General features: G+C 36.1%; 1 protein-coding gene across 5 annotated transcripts in view; it reads right to left on the bottom strand.

Moving 5' to 3' along the window:
- STXBP5L (syntaxin binding protein 5L) overlaps positions 1 to 21,016 on the bottom strand; it is a 4,174,867-nt gene extending 4,153,851 nt beyond the window's left edge. For all 5 annotated transcript variants that reach the window (XM_044071514.1, XM_044071515.1, XM_044071517.1 and 2 more), the window contains exon 1: positions 20,030 to 21,016. In XM_044071514.1, coding sequence (XP_043927449.1) covers positions 20,030 to 20,236 — 207 coding nt within the window. In that variant the 5' untranslated portion in view covers positions 20,237 to 21,016. The remainder of the gene's footprint in view (positions 1 to 20,029) is intronic.
- Between the last annotated feature and the right edge of the window lie 327 nt (positions 21,017 to 21,343).

Below are 21,343 nucleotides of genomic sequence, written 5' to 3'. Positions count from 1 at the left end.
GCTGCAGGGTGACTCTGGAGCCATATTTTGGTTGTCTGTTTTTCAGTTTATGTTTGAAATTTGGTATACCACAATTCTATTGGAGTCTGTGTGGTTACATAATTATGTATGCACATTTCATGTTAATCAGCATACAGATTTGTACCTTTTTTCATGGGTTTTGTCCAGATTTTTGATGTTTCTGGGTTGAGACGTATGCTGGGCACCCATTAGTTTAAAGAAGGGATCTAGGACATCAAATTCCTTGTTGACCAACAGGCCTTGAGCTTTTTTGCTAACCAGTCGATATACACTGAGTGAGTGCTAGTATAGTCTTTACTGCTTCTTAATTAGCCCATATCTTGCACTCATTGTTTTCCCTGTCTAGCTTACAGTTACCCTCTTCAGTCTCCACACTATTACAATCTCACCATATCCTCTTACTCATTCTAACATTTTATTTATAAATTCTTGCTGCAGTCTTTAGTTCCCAGCTAAGATCCAGCATTTAATTATCTCTATTTTACACAGAACTCATAGTTCTTAAATGTAATTTTTTTCAGCCTGTCTTCTATGTGATCCATATGTTTAGATATTTTGTGGGAAAAATGTCATATCCTACTGTCTGTGATTATTTCTTTTGAAATACCAATTTCTGACCACAGATTAAATGCTCTTGGTCCTTTTATTCTGTGCATTTTCATACCTGGTGGATAAGCTATAGGGCCTACTTAACAATTAACTTATTTTTCAGTCTTCACAAGACTGTTTCTTCACTGGAGTTTTATCTATTACCACCTTCTTGTTAATCAATACATGCCTCCATAAATTATTTAATATGTGGCATACTCTAAGATTTTATTGCGGGTGGTGAGCAACCCCTATATACGCCACTATGTTTATATATATATATATATATATATATATATATATATATATATATATATATATATATATATATATATATATATATATATATATATATATATAGCATAACTTTATGGAGCATGCTAGCACCAATATATTTTTCCCTAGCATTTTCATGACTACACCTAATATCTATTTTTAAAAACTATATCAATGGACAGATGTTAAAGATATAGAGTTGTGCCCCCCTCCTGCCCCCTACCCAGACACTCACTTCCTTCAACAATTTGCCTTCTCACTTTTCAATTCCAGTTAATTCTGGGTATAAATGCAACATATTCTGGTCTTATTAGTCATGTGAATTTGCTTAAGGAAAGTAGTGAGAAAATTCTTTATATAGCAGCAGAAATTACAAGAGTGTCCTTAAAATTAAGATGAAGTAATGTACTTTAATATATTACCATGTAATTTTGTTCTGAAATCCTTATCTGTAGAAGTTCAGCCTTTTGGAAAACTGAAATGTGGTATACATAGTTAAAACTATCCCATACCTTAGCAGAATGCTGTAAGTAAAAGTAGGTTCATTTTAAACATATCTCTATAAGCTGGTCATTAAAATGTTGTTGATGAGCATTTTTACCTATGTTAAAAGCTCTGTTTCTGTTTTAAAACAGTCTCTAATGGTATTGCCTGGCATATCTGTCAACTATCCAAATTTTTGTAAAATGTCCAAATTTTTGGTTCATATTTTTGCTCTGTTCCTCATAAAATTTCCATTTTCTAGCAAATCATTGAGGATTGACGTCACTCAATAATGTCAGACATTTGAGTTTGAGTTTTCATATCCTTCAGAAAATGCATGCTTTTAAGAACAGCATTTAAAATCTGTCTATATTTTTTGGTCTTTGTTTCACCATTATTATTGGCTTTGTCCATATCCATGTGGTAAGAGGCTGAGAGGTATGCACATTGCATATGATGGCTATTGCTTTGTTACAGACATGTATAGTATACAATAACCTCAGATGCATCAGAATTCTGAGATCTCTCGAATGGTATACCTGTTGAGTAGTGATACCAGAGTAAATAGAAATATTTAATGGCAGATGAGAAGCAAACTTGAACAAAATGTATTGGCATTTTGTGTTTTCTAAACAAGACCTCAGGAATTAAACTGGTCCTGTAGAGGAGAGAAGTTAAAATTTAAATGCAGCCAGAATTTTAGTGGCTCCTTCCTCTGGTGATAATACCATACAAGATAATGGTTATGAACGTAAGTCTGAATAAAGTGGTTAGAAAGATAGAGGGCCAGGGGCCAGTTTTTCTTTTTTTTTTTTTTTTTTTAACAACTGCATGGATTGCATAGAGAATATCTGGGTTTCATACTGGGGTATGGCAGACCTGCACAGCACTAAGTCCGTGAGGGCCAACTGCACAAACTGGCTGAATGCTAATTATGGATGTGAAAGGCAAGGAATAGCACCAGCATAACAAGTATAAAGGTATCTAACAAAGCATTAACAAAAAGATGCTAGATGAGTGTCACTTTCATATTGTGCAGGTGTGATGTACATAACATTATAAATTAAGCAACTCAGTGTATCCAAGGCAGTATGCATGGCAACACACAATGCTACTGCTTCTAGCACTAGACCATGGCAGACTGTCACAAACAGAGCAGCAGAGAACAGCAGAGGACTGTACAGAAACAACAATGTGGGTGTAAACATAAATGTATCCAATGTATTCATCATATAAATGGAAAGAAAAATGGGTAGAAAGAAAGTGGAGCATGAGAGTATAGAAAACAATGCAACATTAGAAAATCACAAGTATGATCAATAAAGGAACGACTTGGGGAGCTATGTCTTTTTTGTCAGATAGCTCCCATTGTCATAATGAAAAGATAAAAGAGAAGATTAAGAGGGAAAGGTAATGAGGGATGGGCTCAGGCAGCATAGAGGGAGAAGGGCAGATACCATTACAAGACTTGAGTCAAGCTCAATAGGGTCTTAACTGATTATGTCAAGACCATTCCCTGGGCTGTGCTTTTGAGAGATAGTAGGTAGGGACCATGGGAATCTCATTCATCCATTCATCCATTCACGTGTGTCACTAATTAGATTATGAGGCATTTTACTACCTTAACAGAGACATAGTTACTCCTGCCATTTACCTGCACGTCATTGAATGTCTTCACTTTGACATTCAGAGCACCAGGCAGAAATCACATCATGCCAACACCTGTTTTGAGCCTTTGCAATGCTTTGTTTTAATTGAACAGATTACCCCAGTCTGCACCACTTCTAAGTCAGGTGACAACTGCCCAATGATGTGGGACACTGGTTGGGACCACCACCTGCCAAAGCTGGGGTGATCCACCAGAAGGGCCTGGCATGTGTCCAGAGTTGACATCTCCATCCCCCCCCCTGGAAGGGGGAGGCACAGTGAGGGGGCAACACCTCATCCATTCACACCATGCGTCCAGCCCCATTTCATGCCCAAGCCTGACTGACCTAGTCCTTGGAGCCAGTCCTTTTCCCAAAGTTACAGATCTGCCTTGCTGACTTCCCTTACCTACATTGTTCTAACATGCTAGAGGTTGCTCATGTTAGAGACTTGCTATGGATATGAGTATTGTTGGTACAAGACTTACATCATCTCCACCAGATTTTCATGGCTGGCAAGAGCACACAATACAAGCATAAACTGACAGAGGTGGAAAACATATAAAAGATGTGGTACATAATGGGTGGACACAAACAGAGAATTGTTAGTGATGGGTGGACTGAACAATGAACCTGGAATTGGCAATGACCTAGAGTGAAGGGAGTAACATCAGGAGGGTGATAGGGTGGGATGCTGACATGGCTGGCTGCCAGCTAAGCAACATCCCCAAGCACTACACACCTAGATGGCTGTTGTCATGGCCAGTTGCTTCTCTGCTGGCCAATAGCCAATGTCTCTAGGCTGAGCAACTTGTAAAGCCACAGCAGAATGCTCCTCATGTCTAGCTACCATCACTCCTCAACAGCCATCAGACTATACAGACACTAAGCTTCTGCAGATAATCCTCTCCTATCTAGTCTTCAGCTCCCCTCCTTAGAGACTGAAACAGATGACATCACCAAATGTCCATGTCTCCACCAACAGTAGAAACTTTGCACCCTCAAGAGAGGCAGACATAGAAGGCTGAAGTGACTCACCAGCTAAGCCACTGGTGGAGAGCATTGTGGGTTTGGGCACACCATCTTCTGTATCCCAACTTGTGCGTTTTATGGGAGACAAAATGGAATACCATGATAAGGTATACAGAGGACATGACCAGCATTGCACATATAACACAGTGGAATATAAGCGATACAAAAAATGTACACAGTACACCTCTGACTGCATTCCCTGAACCTCTGCTTCCCACAGTTAAAATATGTCAGGCAAGCACAACCTCAGGTCTCACAGCAACACCTGCAATTTTCTCCTGTATTAGTTTAGATTATGGCATCGGATAACATTCATACCAGGCTGAATCAGGAATTGGCCTTTTAAAAGAGACCATCATACTACACCAGCAGGTGCTCCTTCTAGTCCCATGCAGGAAGAACAGGCACACCATGCAATGTCATAGAAAGCCCACAGTGTGTTGGTACTCCCCTTCAGTTTCATTGGGAACCAAATATGCTTGTCCATATGCTAAGAGAATAATATTGAGAAACTGATTAATTATTCACAAAGCAGAGGCCTAGGATACATTTAATGTGTTTCCCACATAATGCATTGAAATGTTCTTTAGCTAGGATGAATAATGCTACACATATTATACTGTCCACAAGAATTACCATAATATGTATGCTCCTTGTTTCTGCCCATGTGTGACTAGGTCCCATAGTGTATCCATGTTGACGCAAGTGGTCAGTTATCTGTTGCTGTGAGAGATGCCAGCATGCAAGCAACTGCTTGTAACTTCTCCAGTGTCATGGGTGATCATGACACACAACATTGCCAGTGTTGGCTTTCGCCACTAGGATGCACTGTTGAGCTACTACTGCTTCTGCTTATCATGTCTCCAGTGCTGTACTCCATAAACCATGACATACAATTTAGGTGAGCACAAGTGTGTAGCTTTGCCATTTTGTGATTCTGTGAGTTTCTCTGCCATGTTGGCCTCCTGCATTTTCATATTTTCTGTTGCACATTTGCATGGGAGTTCTCATTTACATGCTATTATGTAGTCATTTGCATGTGTTGTATGTGACACAGTTTCAAGCACTGTACTTTCATGTAAACTGTGTCTTTGAACTGCACATAGCCACTAACGGCACTATTCTTAGCTGTGCTTTGCTGCTTTGTACAGCCTGTCTATAAATCACAGCCCAACTCTTGGATGACTTGGTACACAAATGGTTAAAGAATATCACAGTTTTGGAAAACAACCAAAAAGGTTAACATCTGAAAATGAAATGAAATTAACTGAGGTGTAAAAACACTAAATGTACACACTTGCTAATGTTAGGTACCATGTATAGTAACACGCTGGGCATTTCCACTGTGCAACATTTGTACGGCTGCATTTTTTTTCCGTGAAGGCATGCTACTTTTGCACCTTATACTGCCTATGGTACTAAGAATGTAGAGAGGTTATAGAACTGCACAGGATGAGACACTGGGGAAAGATATTAATCACTTACTATGGAGTTAAGTTATTTTATCAAGCCTAAGTAGGCCCTTGCACAGACGTGAGCTATAACATGATTCTAACTGGTGAGTTACAATCCCTTTTCTGTTCATCCATGCCACATATTTATTTAGTTTAAAGAAATTGCATATCTCACAGCAGGTTATAGTTTTAAGTAGATTCTATAGTTCTTTGGCACTACACCAAGTGCACAGATATACTTATGTAGACTGGTTACTGAAGTTTAATTAGAGAATGTGTACTTTCCACTAAGGTTGTACATCCATCACTAGAAGTGTCAGATGATATTAGGTGTCAGTGGATGAAATACATTTATTCGTATTATTTATTTGTTTCTTTGTTTCTTTGTTTTGTTTAGCTGAGGAGTCTAATTGGGCAGAAGGCATTTATAGCGGAGGCCCAGAGATTAAAGCCCAGGCATAAAATACTTACTATGGCAATAGCCACAATACAGATATAATTTCTATAGACATAAAACATCAGCATACAGTAAACTCTCAGTTAACCAGCACCCATGGGGATTGGTAGATGCCGGATAACTCTAGCTTCCAATTGCAATTAAAAATAGGCCTGACTAATACTCTACCCTAATTTGGTTTGACTTGTTCACAGGTTGGGGTGAGATGGAATTTATTCCTATCTTCCTTTTTAAAACTCGAAAACTCTAAAAACATAAGGTATGTTTCTGTGGGTGGAAAACAGAAAGTGCAGCACATGAAAATTGTACCGTATTTCTGCGATTTGTTCGGAGGTTGCTTGAGAGTGCTTGTTGCTTGGGTTCAGGTTAACTGAGAGTTTACTGTACATAAAGGCTCATGTATACAGTAAGCACTATGAATCTTTGACATGATTATTTATTTATTTATTATTCATTGCATTTGTTAACTGCTCAGCAGATGCCCTGGAAGAAAAGTATCACCAGTATCATAATTAAGTATTTTGCAGTTTGTTTCTAAGCAGCGTGTAGGTATATTGGCATAAAACAGAAATAAGAAAATAGTTTCTATTAGTCAAGAAAGCTTAAAGTATATTGCATTGCAACATATATAATTGTGTGTAAGGAAACGTATTTAAGAATATACTGAAAAAATGGGTAAATACTATTTACATATTTAAGAATATCAAAAACAAATAGAATATATTATGTAGCTGTAAGTGTGGATCATTTAAAAACATGAGCAAACTATACTTAAAGAAAAATCAGAATATGCCTCAAGGTCAAAATGTATCATATAAATTATATAAGTTCAGTATGGCAGGTAAAATATATGCTAATTCGGTGAAGGAACAGTGCAAGATACATCAGTATAAAAACAACTGTAAGTTAATATATGCAAATGATGGCACAAAATGCAGTAGAAGTTTTGATCAGACATTGGGCATTGCAGAAAAATAACAGAATAGTTGTAAATATAGTTATGTATTTATTTATGAATGCATTTATATATTTATTTATTTATATTTTGTTGACTGTGTTAGTCCCATTAGGCCAAAAGCCTCTTTTCAGGGAAAACCCAAGGTGGAATTCATACTGACAGGGCTAAGACATGTAGCAATGCAGCTTTATAGTTTGGTTAGGATTTTAAATATGATAATCTCAAAGAAGTATATGTAAAAGTAAATAGATGAATTTATGGAATAATATGTATTACAGAGTGGGTTGTTTAAGTTATACTTAACTGTTGTTTAGGTGTAGTGATGATTTTGAAATGCTATGCTATATTACACATCAGTATTCCTAATTAAGCATCAAGGGTTCTGCTGTTGACTGAGAAAATAATCTATGACTGTGTTGCGGTTTTGATTACATGATATGACACATCAACAAAGTGCACAAGCATAGAAACATAATTAATCAATTCTGGGACTTACATAAAATGCTGAATGACCACACAGTCAAAAAAAAGGAGAAATAAGTTTCCTTTTTCAGTTGCTTAACTCAAACTCACTAAACCACAAGGACTAATTTTATTTACATAAATTATGTCAATCACACAATCTAAGTGACAAGATGCAATCTCTTCTTCACTTTCTTTAGATCAACCACTGTCTGACTGCCCCATCACAGTTTCATCACTCGCTCTCCTCATCTATCCAAAACTAATACTCCTTATAACAGTCTTAAGTAGCTCCAGCAATTCTAAATTTCCTAATTACTTTATTTCTCAATCTTAAATGTAATATTTTCATAATCGCTGTACTACTAACATATTGCACTATATTACATTAACAACCACCTTCCCCCTTTCTAATATTTCCATAAGTTAAGTTGCCTCTTCTTTTCACTATTTTAATTGCTAGATATCTCAGGTAATAGTACAATATCTTTTGCAATGTTGTATCTCTCTCTACTATATAGAAACCTGTATCCATTTCTAATGAATGATCAGCACTGCATATACCCATGCAAACTATCAAAACACTCTGTTTCTAAATGATGTTTCTGTAAACTATTGTAAAGCCTTTTCTCTTGTTTATGTACACTTACCTATATTTTGTATTCCTTCTGATATCATGTAACTGTATTTTATGTATATGTCAAACTGGTGTTAAATGTGTACTTTTTTTTTCCACAGTCCTCCACTGAAAAAGGGTTTTGTCCCAAGAGGACATTCCCAGTAAACAAAGATGAGTAAATAAAATAAATAATACACCCAAGCAAGTTCAGTGGCATAAAATATGCAGTACAAGAAAATGACAAAAATAATCATTATATGGAATATTTGGATGGGCTTGTGAGCTGAAGTAATGTCCAGAAACAGCAAAATTAACCTAGTAAAATGTCAAAAAGTATAAAATGGGAATTCACTGTACAGCAAGAAGTAAAAAAAAAATTAAACTAATAATCCAATTAGCAAGTTTCCAGTTATTTACAATAAGATGAAAAGAATAAGATATACAAGACCTGAGTCTAGATGTCAGCTTATGTGAGAGCAAATTAATTTTACACTTACTATGGGCTACTAACAACAGGGATGATGCAAGAAGATCTTAAACACATAGCAGGAATATAAAGTAAAAGCAAAAACACACACTCATACATATAGCACACATAGGCAGCTGAAAACAGGAAATAAATAGTTCTGCAGCACATCTTTGCATTGCTGCAAATTCAAACAGACATCCCTTCCTCCTAGAATTCAGAGTAAAATTTAAGCATTCTTATGTTCCTAAGTTATCTCTTGCATTTTAATCTGTTTTACTGTAATCATTATTGTTCGGCATTATTGTTGTCAGATATTTATTCACTTACCTTAGTGTCCTTGAAAAGCTATGTACCTACCGAAGAATGAAGTTGAAGTGAAGCTCTCTGTGTGGAGTCTGGCCACTTGATATTTCCGTAAATAGAGTAGTAACTTGTGGAGTGGTAATAACATGAACAAATATATGCCCACTGTGTACTGATAGTTAATAAGTTAAAAAGGATGCTGCTGTTTTTAGTAATAAGGTGAGCAGAAGGAAAAAAAAACAGGGTAAGGATACTGGGCATATGGAAATATATGTGTTTTTCTTATCTGAGCTTCCCTTTATTTCAACTGCAGTAAAGTGACATGGCAATTTTCAAGCTGACCTGAAATCACTAGAAAACAATCTCTAAAGAGGAATGTGATCCTAACGCAGTTTATCCAGGCTACTGCAAGGTAATGGACAATCAATTACTATGTTGCTTTGCATCTTTAAGGTGGAATGTGCCCACTCCATGTAAACAGGAGATACTCTTGATCACATGCTTCAATCAAAAAAGGTAAAGGTTAAATAGATAAGCCATATTACCATTTAAGTGTCAGTCTGACATGATCTGGTACAGCATACCTCTAGTATTCCACACCCACCCTGTTATCCCGTGGTTAGACATCCGCTGGTGAACTGAAATGATAAATATAATATTCAGTGCTGGTGACAGCTACAGTATGCTCAGTTCCCAAATTAAATGATTTTTTGGGGATGCCCCTGATTTTGCCTTAAAATGGTCTGATAATGCTCATGAAAGATGCAATTATGTAGCAAAGTAGTTAGAAATTAAAACACTTATAAACATCAGTAATTACATTTCCAGATATGATTATTCTCGAGAGAACATATGCCAGTACAAATGCATTTACTGTAACAGCTTTCAAACTGAATAATACCTATAAATGAAAAGAATCTTTGGATAAGGAGCCTTTGACTCTGAATATTTTTGGCTTTGTATCTGATTCCTAAGACAACAGGCTGAGGAATATAATCCTGATTAGCATGGTACAGCAGCACTGGGGCACTAACTGTATCAAATGTCCAAAATATGGAGCAGTAGGAGTAAAGATTATAAAAAAAGTGCAATGATCATCATTGCAGCTGACACCCACCATTGATGCGATATTCGGTATTGTGTCAAATAGATATCACTAGAACCAGGTTTAGAGATGTCACTGTTCCCATATAAATAATAAAAGTAGGCCTGAATCGCCACTAACACACAATGTAAAAATGCACAAATACAGTGCAATAGGGAACAGTACTCCAACTAAGGATATCTTTTAATTACAGAAGTCTGACTATCCTGAAGCAATCCGTTGTTGCCATTTACCCATGAAACATAATTTTGCTTTGGTTATTCACCATGGAGCAAGACAGTAAACATACTTACAAGGGGGGGGGGGGTTAAAATTGTCAGTCTGGTATTCAACTTGTCACATAGACAACAAAAGTAACCCTGGACAGTCCGTGTGGAAATAGCCAGGGAAAGATGCCAAGTGAAAAGAAATGTGTAATTTTCAAGTCAGCATTAACATTACTAAAAGTTTTGTAACACTTTTCCAGCTGTAATTTTTTAAATCTTGTGAACATCATTGCTAACTCAAAAAAATATGAGTACCAAAGGTTCATGATGTTCTGGCTATGTCTTTTTAACTCTCTCCCCATCTATAAACATGCTTTTTGTTTATTTATTTTAGAGAGTGTTTCAAAGCACCAGCAAATCAAAATACTTCCTATTAAAACCAGATTATTTTGCAAAACAGAATATGATCTCAACTAATTCCAAAATTTTGTCTGAATTTGTATATTATTTCTGCTTTTGCTAAGGAAGTTTTAATTATTTTCTGGCTTTTTGGTCATCATTAAGGCATTTTTAAGTAGTTTAGTAACATCTAGAGTACGGTATAGTTGTTTTCTACAACAATGTCAACGCAGCATATTTGAATCAATGCATTTCTATGAGTTCTATCTGTATATGCCTTTCTTTCTCTGAATGTATTATTTGTATATGTGTTTTCTTCTCTCTTCTCCAGCCTTCTCTCTCTCTCTCTTTCTATATATATATATATATATATATATATATATATATATATATATATATATATATATATATATATATATATATATATATATATATATTTGGTCAATCCAAAAATGAAGAAATAAGTTGTCAGCATTTCAGACTGAAGACTGGTAAATTGTTGAAAGCCTGCAATTAGATACATAAACAAGAAACAAAAAAAAAAAAAAAACAAACAAAAGTGCACCGTAATGAGCAAACTATATAAGATGCTCAACTTATTTTGCAGGAGTGTATGGCTGCCTGCACCTCCAATGTGCAAGCTGTGTCCCCATATTCCACCTATTATATATATTTACTCTAAGGATCTACCATAACAATGTAAGCAACATTTGCATTCACTTCAAATTAGTTCAGCCTCAGATCTTATCTATCTATCTATCTATCTATCGATCTATCTATCTATCTATATGTATTAGGCATGGATACTGGAGCATATACAGCCAAAATGTGGATTTTACAGAGAAACAGAATCAATGCAATTTTTTGCATTCTTTTTTGATAAACATTTACTTTTTTATGCAAACTGTACTTTTTGACAGATTCAGCTATATATGATATTATTTTGTATGAAAAGCTAAGTATACATATCATTTGCCTTTTTATTCATCTAAATGCTAGTTTTCTATTTATAGCTCTTTAATTTTTAGATTATATTCTGAATTCATAAATTCTATATTTTTACTAAAGGTTCTACATTATCTATGAATGCCTGAGCATGAAAAAATTATGCATTGTAGATGTTTTGTATTATGCAGCATGCAATGTCGAACTGTGGAACCGATGGGACTGAAGCCCGGATATTATATTGTGCCATTATAAAACACGTGAAAATACAATTTTATTGAATCGATATAAAATCTGTCACTTGAGGATGTCATTAATAGCACTAAAATGGAAAAAAAATCAAGTCCTACGAAAAAGATGTCAAGTTTAGACAAGCCTATCTATGACTGCGCTCATAGTTAATGTCAATACACATGAACATAACATTTAACTCCACATCTTAATTTATAGAATGGAATGGAATACTTTTAGAATACTTGTTAGGAGTCCTATTGCTCTTTTCTGAAACAATTTTAGAAAAAGTGGTCAGTAGAGTCACATCAAAGCATACTGCCATGTGTGTGCATACATTCAGTAGACACACACACACACACACACACACACACACACACACACACACACACACACACACACACACACACACACACAGACACACAGACACACACACACACACACACACACACACACACACACACACACACACACACACACACACACACACACACACACACACACACACACACACACACACACACACACACACACACACACACACACACACACACACACACACACACACACACACACACACACACACACACACACACATGCCCATATCACCTTTAATCCAAGGCAACTCTCATTAATCATAAAACAGGTGGCATCACTATCAGTGTTTTCTGTTTCTGTTCATTACTTTGGAAAAAAACATTTGTGACTATTTGAATGAACCAGACTGGCTGAAGTCATTACCCACAGTAATACAGAAATGTTGTTTTCAATTATTTTAGTAATAGCCAGGTAGAAAGATTTGTAAATGAATAATTACTTGTACCACTGGTGCTAATAAACTAACTCAGAACTATTATCCAGTTGAATAGAATTTCTTTGTAAGACAAAACATAATTGCATCTGTGTCTTCTAATATGAAGTAGGGGGTCTGCACCAGTGAAAACTCAAAGGCTATTGCAGAAATTATGCAATGATTTAGTGTCTTAGTGGGATCTCCCCATTAAGCACATGATTTAGAGGGTATTTAGTGCTCTGTATTACCAAAGGTACTTACTTTTTAATTTTAGTTTAATTGTATTCACTGTTGTTATACATCAACATAATTTATAATGTACCACAAGTTTTCCTACTTCTAAAATATAGTGTTGATTTTGGTTGCAACAATATAAAAAGTGTGATCACAAAAAGCAATTCATCAGGGAAGAGCTGTAAAAAGACTGGCAACCATTTATACTGCTCTTAGCTACCAGTTTAAGATGGTACGATGTTTAGCAATCACAAAAGGATGCATTCACCAAAGGAACATTATGCGGGATTTAGGGAGCAAATAACAACAGATTCCTGAAATACAAATTTATGGTGAAAACAAATGTCAGAGATCGCAATATAACCCCGGAGAAAGCTCAATATTTGTACGGTTTATTATACAATAGTGAGACGGAAGAAAAGATGACTGTTGAAAGTTCGCAATTGGGTTTTTATGCATGCATAATGAATGAATCTCCATAAAACCACAAGGTCAAATGTCAGGGCTTGAATTTAGGAAGCACACCTAGGAAAACATTAAAAACAAATGACGCTGCTACTCTTACACATAATTTTATATGAAAATGTTAGGAGTGCTATTGTTCTTTTCTGAAACTATTTTAGAAAGTGGTCAGTGGAGTCACATCAAAGCATACTGCCATGTGTGTGCACAGTTGTCTTATAATTAACACTACACACTATCTTTTATTATTTCATGTGCCATTTATCAAAACAGGGCCAGCTTACTGGATGCTTAAAAATCAGCTGAGGCACTTTCTAGATTAAGTCTCTTGGATCTACAATATATGATATCATAGTATATATCCCCACAGGCTTTCAGATGCATACAAGGCAAACTAACTTACTGTGTTCATAATCTCCAAAATCATATGACTGCTTCCACAGCTTTACAGTACAGATATAATCTGAATGAAAAAATGAGTGTAAATAGATAGATTTCTCCTAAATCTGTTTTTATATTCTTTAATGTCTTTTATTGGGTTAATTGGTCAAACGTATTTACCATTTTATTTGTTTTAGAACAATGTACCCTTGGGAAATGTATTTGCTGAAATCATACAAATATGCACCTACTGATTTATGTTTCTTCATTTCAAAATGTACCTCCTGATTTATGTGGTCCACAGTTCAAGTAATATTTAATACTTACACTCTAAGCTGAGTAATCAGTCATTATTCATTTGCTAGAGAATGCCAAAATCAAGGAATGAAACAAATGAAACGGTGTTGGCATCAGAAATACCACTCTGCGCTAATCAAACTTCTGTTGATTTATTTATATTAATTCATATATCTACCTTTTGTAACTGGCAGACAATGCTGAGTCCCCTCCATAATTAATCTGATATAAATATGTCAGTTAAACCAGTCTGTAGGCATGTGTTGTTTAAGAAATCTGTGAAGCAGTTTTTTAAAACTTAAGCAAAAACACTTTAGTGTTTTTCTCTTGCAAAGTACTAGCAGTGACATATCAACAGCATCTAAATGAAAAGCAAAGAGCTTGATTAGGTAACATGTTGAGAGTACACAAACAAACTTAAGTATGACATTCACTCCTTTTTAAATTTATTCAATCGCTGGCTTTTGAAGTGTAAATAGCATAATCTATCTTACAGAAGGACTGAAACAAAGCAAAGTAAATGTAAACTATTTTACAAATATCTAACAAATATTTACACAATATAGTTAATGAGTACTTGGCAAATTATATACTGATTGTAAAGAGATCTGCTATAATGTAATACACACCTGTGATACAAAATTATATATAGACAGATAAATAGCTAGCTAGATAGATAGATATAAGCAGTTCACTTTGATGACATTTGATTTCTGGACAATTTTCCCAAATGCTCATTTTCCTGACAGAGGTAAGTGGATCTGTGTTAGGAGATGTAACTTTTGCAGATTAGGGTTAGAGTAAAGGCTATTTAAGGTGATAGTTTTAGTGTTGTGCATTAGTTTTTGTGAATGGGAAGTATCTCTGAGTATCCTATAGTAGTGGTATTGCTAAGGAAAGGGATTCACAGAAAGTAAGGTGCAGGGCTGGTATTAGAAGCAGAAGGGATAGAGTTGGGATTAACATACATAAATGATGTGGCAGAAGGGAGCAAAGTGAACTTTCCCATCCTTACTACCCTAACATCATCCATGCCCCTGCTTCTAACCCCCATCCTCACCATAACTTCTGAAAAGTTTTTTCCTTAAGAATAGCAGTATTCAGACAAATTATACCTGATTGTATCTTTTTCTTTTTTCTTCCTTTTCTGTGCTTTTGCAGTCAGGATGTCCTCCCTGTGTTCATGTGGGTTTTTTCCAGGTGCCCCGGTTTCATCCCACATTCCAAAGACATGCAATAGGTGGACTGGACATTGGCCATAGGTATGTACATTCATATGATGTAATGTGTGGAAGAACACCTGCAGCAGGGCTACCTACCCAGCAGTGTGAATGTTGGCTGCAGATTATTGTCACTGTTGAAGTGACACCTCAACTCCATGTGCAAAAATATGAAAAGAGGTTGTGGATAGATGAATAAAGGATGGATGGATGGATGGATGGATTGTGTTTTTACTTAAACTGACTGCAGAAGAAGGCTAGTTGTTTTTTGTTTGGGATTAATTTAACAGTGGCTGTAAGCAGCTCTGTTTTTTGTTGGTTTTATGAACTTGCGATTTTGCCTGTCAGGATTATTTGGCATTATTTATTTATTTATTTATTTATTTATTTATTTTAGTTGTTGTTTTTAGATTATGGCATTTGCTATAAGAAATGTTGGGATTAATGATTCTCTCTCTCTCTCTCTCTCTCTCTATATATATATATATATATCTGTGTGTGTGTGTGTGTGTGTGTGTGGGGATTGGAATTTGCTGACAGATATTTATCCAACAGAATTTGATCAGCCAAGCAGACGATTGACAGATGTGTGAAATTGCACAGTTCTTGGGCTAGGGAAATGTGCCGTTTCCCTGAGATTGTATGATCTTGGAGTTAGTATTTCTAATTAGTAGAGCATGTGAGGAGTCAGCTATCAATGAGCATATGCATAGTACCGCGTTGACATTTGCAAAGCTATGTATATCTATATCTATATAGCTATATATCTAGATATAGATAAATCTTTATATATATATATATATATATATATATATATATAAAATAGAGAGAGGGAAAAATATCACTGTGGTAGGGGGTTATGAATATTAAACAACAGCAGCTTCATACTTCTGGCTTACACAGACTTATCCTTTTCTACAGCGTTGTTATTGGCTGTGTTTACTAGATACTTTACTGGACTTGCAGCCTTTGTCTCAAACTTTATCCCTAGCTCCAAAACAAACAGGCTGATTTCTTATTAACATCAACATAATGTAGAATAATCATGAACCACACCACATCTATACTACTTCTTGGATAGAGACAGCAAGAGCCATCTATTGTAGCCATTAAGTGTCGATCAAATGTCTCGGCTGATTTGCTATACCAGTCAGTGATGCCATCACAAATGTGTACTTGTCTAAAGTGAATAGCTGCACTTACCTGCTGAACTTTTACAATGTTCACTAGAAAACATAATCAGCTTTAAAATGAATGTTTACTCTTCCTATTTAACTTAACAATGTGGGTGCTTTTTTCAAAACAAAGTGGTTCCTTTAAGAATGGATTTCATTTTTTGTACTTTTTGATAGGAAACTAGACCCAAGTCCTTATTTTCCCAAGCAGGTACAACTGAAATGAGGTCCCCGATTATTTTTACTTCAGTAACCTGAGCCGGATATTATCTTTGGTCATAAGTGTTAGCAAATATAAGCAACAGAGCTTGTCCCATTGGAAAACATTTTTTTTCTGGCAGGTACAACTATCTAACTGTTGCTTAGTGAAGAATTTATAAAGGAACGTGTAAAAATTTTAATGGCGGTAATTTACATTTGCACAGAATAAAAGTGTAAATGACATACCACTGCATGCTGGGAGTAACAGTTGTCTTGGTGAAATGGCAAACAATGCCACAGTGGCAAAAAGGTATTCCTTGTCTTATCCTTAACATGTTCTTAATCAACTTCAGATATCAGTGCATCTTCAGTACATGAACAGGCTTTGTATTGGCTAGTGGACTGATCGTGACAGTAACTGTGGGTAGGAGTACTGTATATAGAAATAGGACAGGGTAGTGCTGAGAATTTTACTGTTGTTTGCTAATTATGAATTATTGATGTACTTGGATGTATATTAGCATGGGGTCCCCACATAATATCCAATTCAAAAATATCATAGCAGAAAAGAAACCCATTCCTTTTTGGAACAACAGTATTGGCCAGTTCATGAATGGTACTGTTACTATTATTTTAGAAGTAAAAAAAAAATCTTGAAGTTAAGTTGAGTGTGCAGCAACCTAACTTCTGTTTTCATGTAAACAACTTCAGTATAGTACTTGGCTGAAAGGTGATGAATACTTTATAGGAATGAGTGATATTTCCAAGTCTTTTAAGGATACTGTCATGTTTAGTGAGGTATTGTGTTCCACCTGTTAAGCCTCTTTCTTACAATTAGAATGAGCCAACATGGAATTCATATTGAGACTGCAAACCTAGACATTTCTCTTGAGATGCAAACATCGGATATATTCCTGATACACATTTTCATTATAATAATGAAAGTAATTGCAGGGGGTGAAGTCCTATTCACCAACTTGTAAATGTGCTGTCTGCCTGCTGAAATAATATGAACCGTTTTTTTGGGGTTTTTTTATTAAATTTAGAGGAAAAAGACATTGTCAGTTCCATTATTTGATTGTATTCAGGTTCAAAGAATGTTTCAAGAGAACATGCAACTGATAATTAACCTTGCTAAAGCAAATATCATTTATTGCACTCCTCTTGCTTAAAAACAATCACTGAATTTAAATTTGGAAGTGACAGATTGTTAAATATATGGCAGCTGTGATTTTGAAACAAGCTTGTAATTGTACATAAAGTATTGTGCAGCAATGAACAGACAAGAAGCTGTTCTCACATTCACATTTAAACTAGTGTTATTAGTATTGTTAATCAACATACCTAATGAGTAGATTGTTGAAAATTTCACACAGATGTGCACATACACATGCACACAAATGTGCACAGACACATACATATGTATGCTCATGCATAAAATCATATAGATGTATACACACGCACACACACACACACACACACACACACACACACACACACACACACACACACACACACACACAGTCTCTCTCTGAGGCAAATCCTTGCAGATTTTATAGACAATCTACACATGTAGACACCAACACACACACACACACACACACACACACACATATACACACACAAACTTGCACATATAGACATATTTACATGCATGCACACACACACACACACACACACACACACACACACACACACACACACACACACACACACACACACACACACACACACACACACAAATAAATATGGAAAAAGTAAAGCACTGCAGTTGCATCACCTGCCTAAACTATGTCTCCAGATGAGATGAACATATTTAATTTGTTTAACTATTCCACCTTAACATACTATTAATTAGTGGCTTAGATGTATTTGCTAACCAGTCACATATACGTTGCTAAAAAAATGTGCAGCATATGTAGATACCTGCAGGTGTGTCTGTATTACTGTTGGTGATACTCATGCCATAACTATTCAGACTTCTATCAGAATGGCATTAAAGTTGTGCCATTTATAACACTGTTAAAGAGAAGGAAATTACTCTGAAAACTGCAAAAAATATTCAATAAACTCCATGTGAAATGTTAACTATAAGTTATTGCATTCCATTTCTTTATAACTGCATTAATGTTTTCAAAGATTCGCGATCACTTTCTAGTAAATTACATAGCTAAATATTTATATTCTTCAAAGCATATTGTAAGTGGTACTTTAACTTGCAATAAATATGTATATATGTGCTTACATGCACACATACACACACACACACGCACACACACACACACACACACACACACACACACACACACACACACACACACACACACACACACACACATTATATACACAAGCCAGTATAAAATATTGCTTGCAGTCAAAGTCTGAAAAACTGACTAATCATTCTGTGCTGAAACTGAAGATGTTATCTGCCATAATGATTGCCTGGGCCCACCCTGCCTTCTGCTCCAATTACCCTCTTTCTTTTCACTGCAGTCAATTTGAGAGCCATGTTTCAGCTTTCTGAACAGCATTTGAAACTGAATTTAAATCATACAGTACTCGTGCTGTGAAATTAAAGGTACCAGAGTTCATTTTCAAGTTGCAGAATATGTAATGTGTGTCCCATGCTGTAGGCACACTAGTAACTGCTAAGCAGCAGTTCGGTGCAGCCATTTTTAATTATTTCTGAGTGTCTGAATGAAGCAGAAAAGCAAGAGACACAGGTATATAAAGGAGATCCCAACAAATGTCCATATATTGCACTAAACATTGGCTTCATAAAGCCATGCAAAAATGCAATTTTTTTAGTGAAACAGGCTATACACATGCAGACACTCACACATACACACACACACACACACACACACACACACACACACACACACACACACACACACACACACACACACACACATGAACAGCTTAAACATCTGCAGCAGGCTGCAACCTTAAGAAATAATTTGAATGGAACTGAAGGTAATAGCTCATACAGCAAGACATCCCATGTGACAATACTTCTGATGTAAAGGCCTTCATGAGAGCAGACTGCCATTATTTTCATATGAATCTGCAGCTCAGAAAGAGTCAGTGAAGTGGAACTTCATAAATGTAAAAAACATGTAAATCCACCTTTATAACTTTACTGTATGCAATGCTTACATCTTAAGGCACACTGTTTAATGATTTATAGCCTTAAGGGTTCATTCCTTTCTAACACAATGCTTTCAATCAATGAAAAAAACCTGCTGAGGATAAAGACAGCAGTTGCAATGCAGAGCCCGAGTCAAATCGGTCATTAGTTACCATGTTCTTTTTGCAAAGACAAATAATTGACTAATTCTCACATGACTGGGCAAAGACTGTTTCATAGAAGAAGAAACTCACACAAAGTTCAGCTGTAAAAAAGAAAACTGCTGTACCCCAAAAAGTGTTCACTGCAGATAGTAAGCTACAGAAACCATGAATCAGTACAAACCCCCTCCCCCAGGTCAAAAACTTCCAATGAGACTTATTTTCTCATTGGTTTGTAATAAACATGGAACAAACTTCCATGGCATTAGGCAACATTAAAACATTTTATTTGCAGTGAAAGAAGCATCTTCCTCTTCTTACCTTACAAATCTGAAAGTGCTCTGAAGCAAGGGACTCTTGGATTTCCAAATCTCTGATAGTCACTGCAGCTCCAGTAGCCCCTCCTGGGTACGAAGTGCCCCCACTGCTAATGCCACCTCCACTGCTGCCACCAGCACCACCTCCACCGATCACTGGCGATGAAGCAGTCAAGCCATCCAAAACTTTACGGAAATTAAACTTTTTCATCTTTAAGGGTTTTTTTCAAAATATTGGATAAGAAAAAAAAACTAAGTTGAAGTTTCTTCTAATAAATAAAATATATATTGCAGTCTAGGAAGCCAGTGTTGTTCTGTCAGTTCAATATAGTCAAGTGTATTAAGTGAAATTTACTAAAAGATAGAATGTCTTCATCTTGTACAGACTTAGAGAAAAGCAAAAAAATAGTAAAAGAATAAAATCTGTCAGACTGCTCTTTGAGACTGATCGCGGCACACACGTGTGACCAATGCAGTCTGTATACTAAATGTTTAACTCATTGGATGTCTCCATATTGAATACTTGAAACAGGATAATAAAATAAGTAAAACAAGACTGACCTGCAGCGCCTGCTAGCAGGAGTCTATGGCTCAAGAAAATGGCTTACTAAAAGGAATTTTGTTTAATAAAATAAATCTCCAGTAATGGAAGAAAAAATAAACTGCATTTTTAAGAAACTCAGAAATGCTAAGGTGCCAGAAAATGTCCTCGGACTGTTTTGTTTGCAAACCTTGATTCCCTGTTGACTTCTGAAACCTAGCCTCAGCCCCAGAATGTGCAGTCTGCAAATGACTGCCTGCCTGTCTTTCCCATTTCAAAAATAAAAAGACGTTTCAAAGACAAAATCTGCTGCCTGCTAGTTGTTTTGTTGTCTCTGAACTCTTGTCTTCACCCACTGTATTGCTATCCTTCTCTTCTTGTCAGTCGGAGCTGCTGTCCAAGGTACTGAAACCAGCTTCTGAGCTCCTCCTTCTGCCAACAAGCTGCAGCCAGACTATGCACACAATGTCTGATACAGAATCAGATTACCAAAACTGCTGCAGACCAAGCAGACTCCACCCCCTTGACATCACAGAACTGCCTCTTGCTGTGCCTGCCCACAATACCTCTCTACCACAACCACATGATATGACAAGACATCCCTATCACACTGTCACACAATCACGCACACACACCCAAGTGCACACAGCCTGTGAACAAAGAGCAGAGCAGTACAGTTAAGAAAAGATAAATAAAACAAGCAGGCCAGAAGCATAGTCAGATGTTATGCATTTTTTTAAGCATTTCATATCACAGATTTATTTTACAGATCATGGG

The sequence above is a fragment of the Protopterus annectens genome, chromosome 5.part0, assembly GCF_019279795.1.
Source record: "Protopterus annectens isolate FY-2018-M chromosome 5.part0, PAN1.0, whole genome shotgun sequence".
NCBI lineage: Eukaryota > Metazoa > Chordata > Ceratodontiformes > Protopteridae > Protopterus > Protopterus annectens.
The sequence above is the reverse complement of the archived record's forward strand: the minus strand, read 5'-3'. Positions and strand labels throughout refer to the sequence as shown.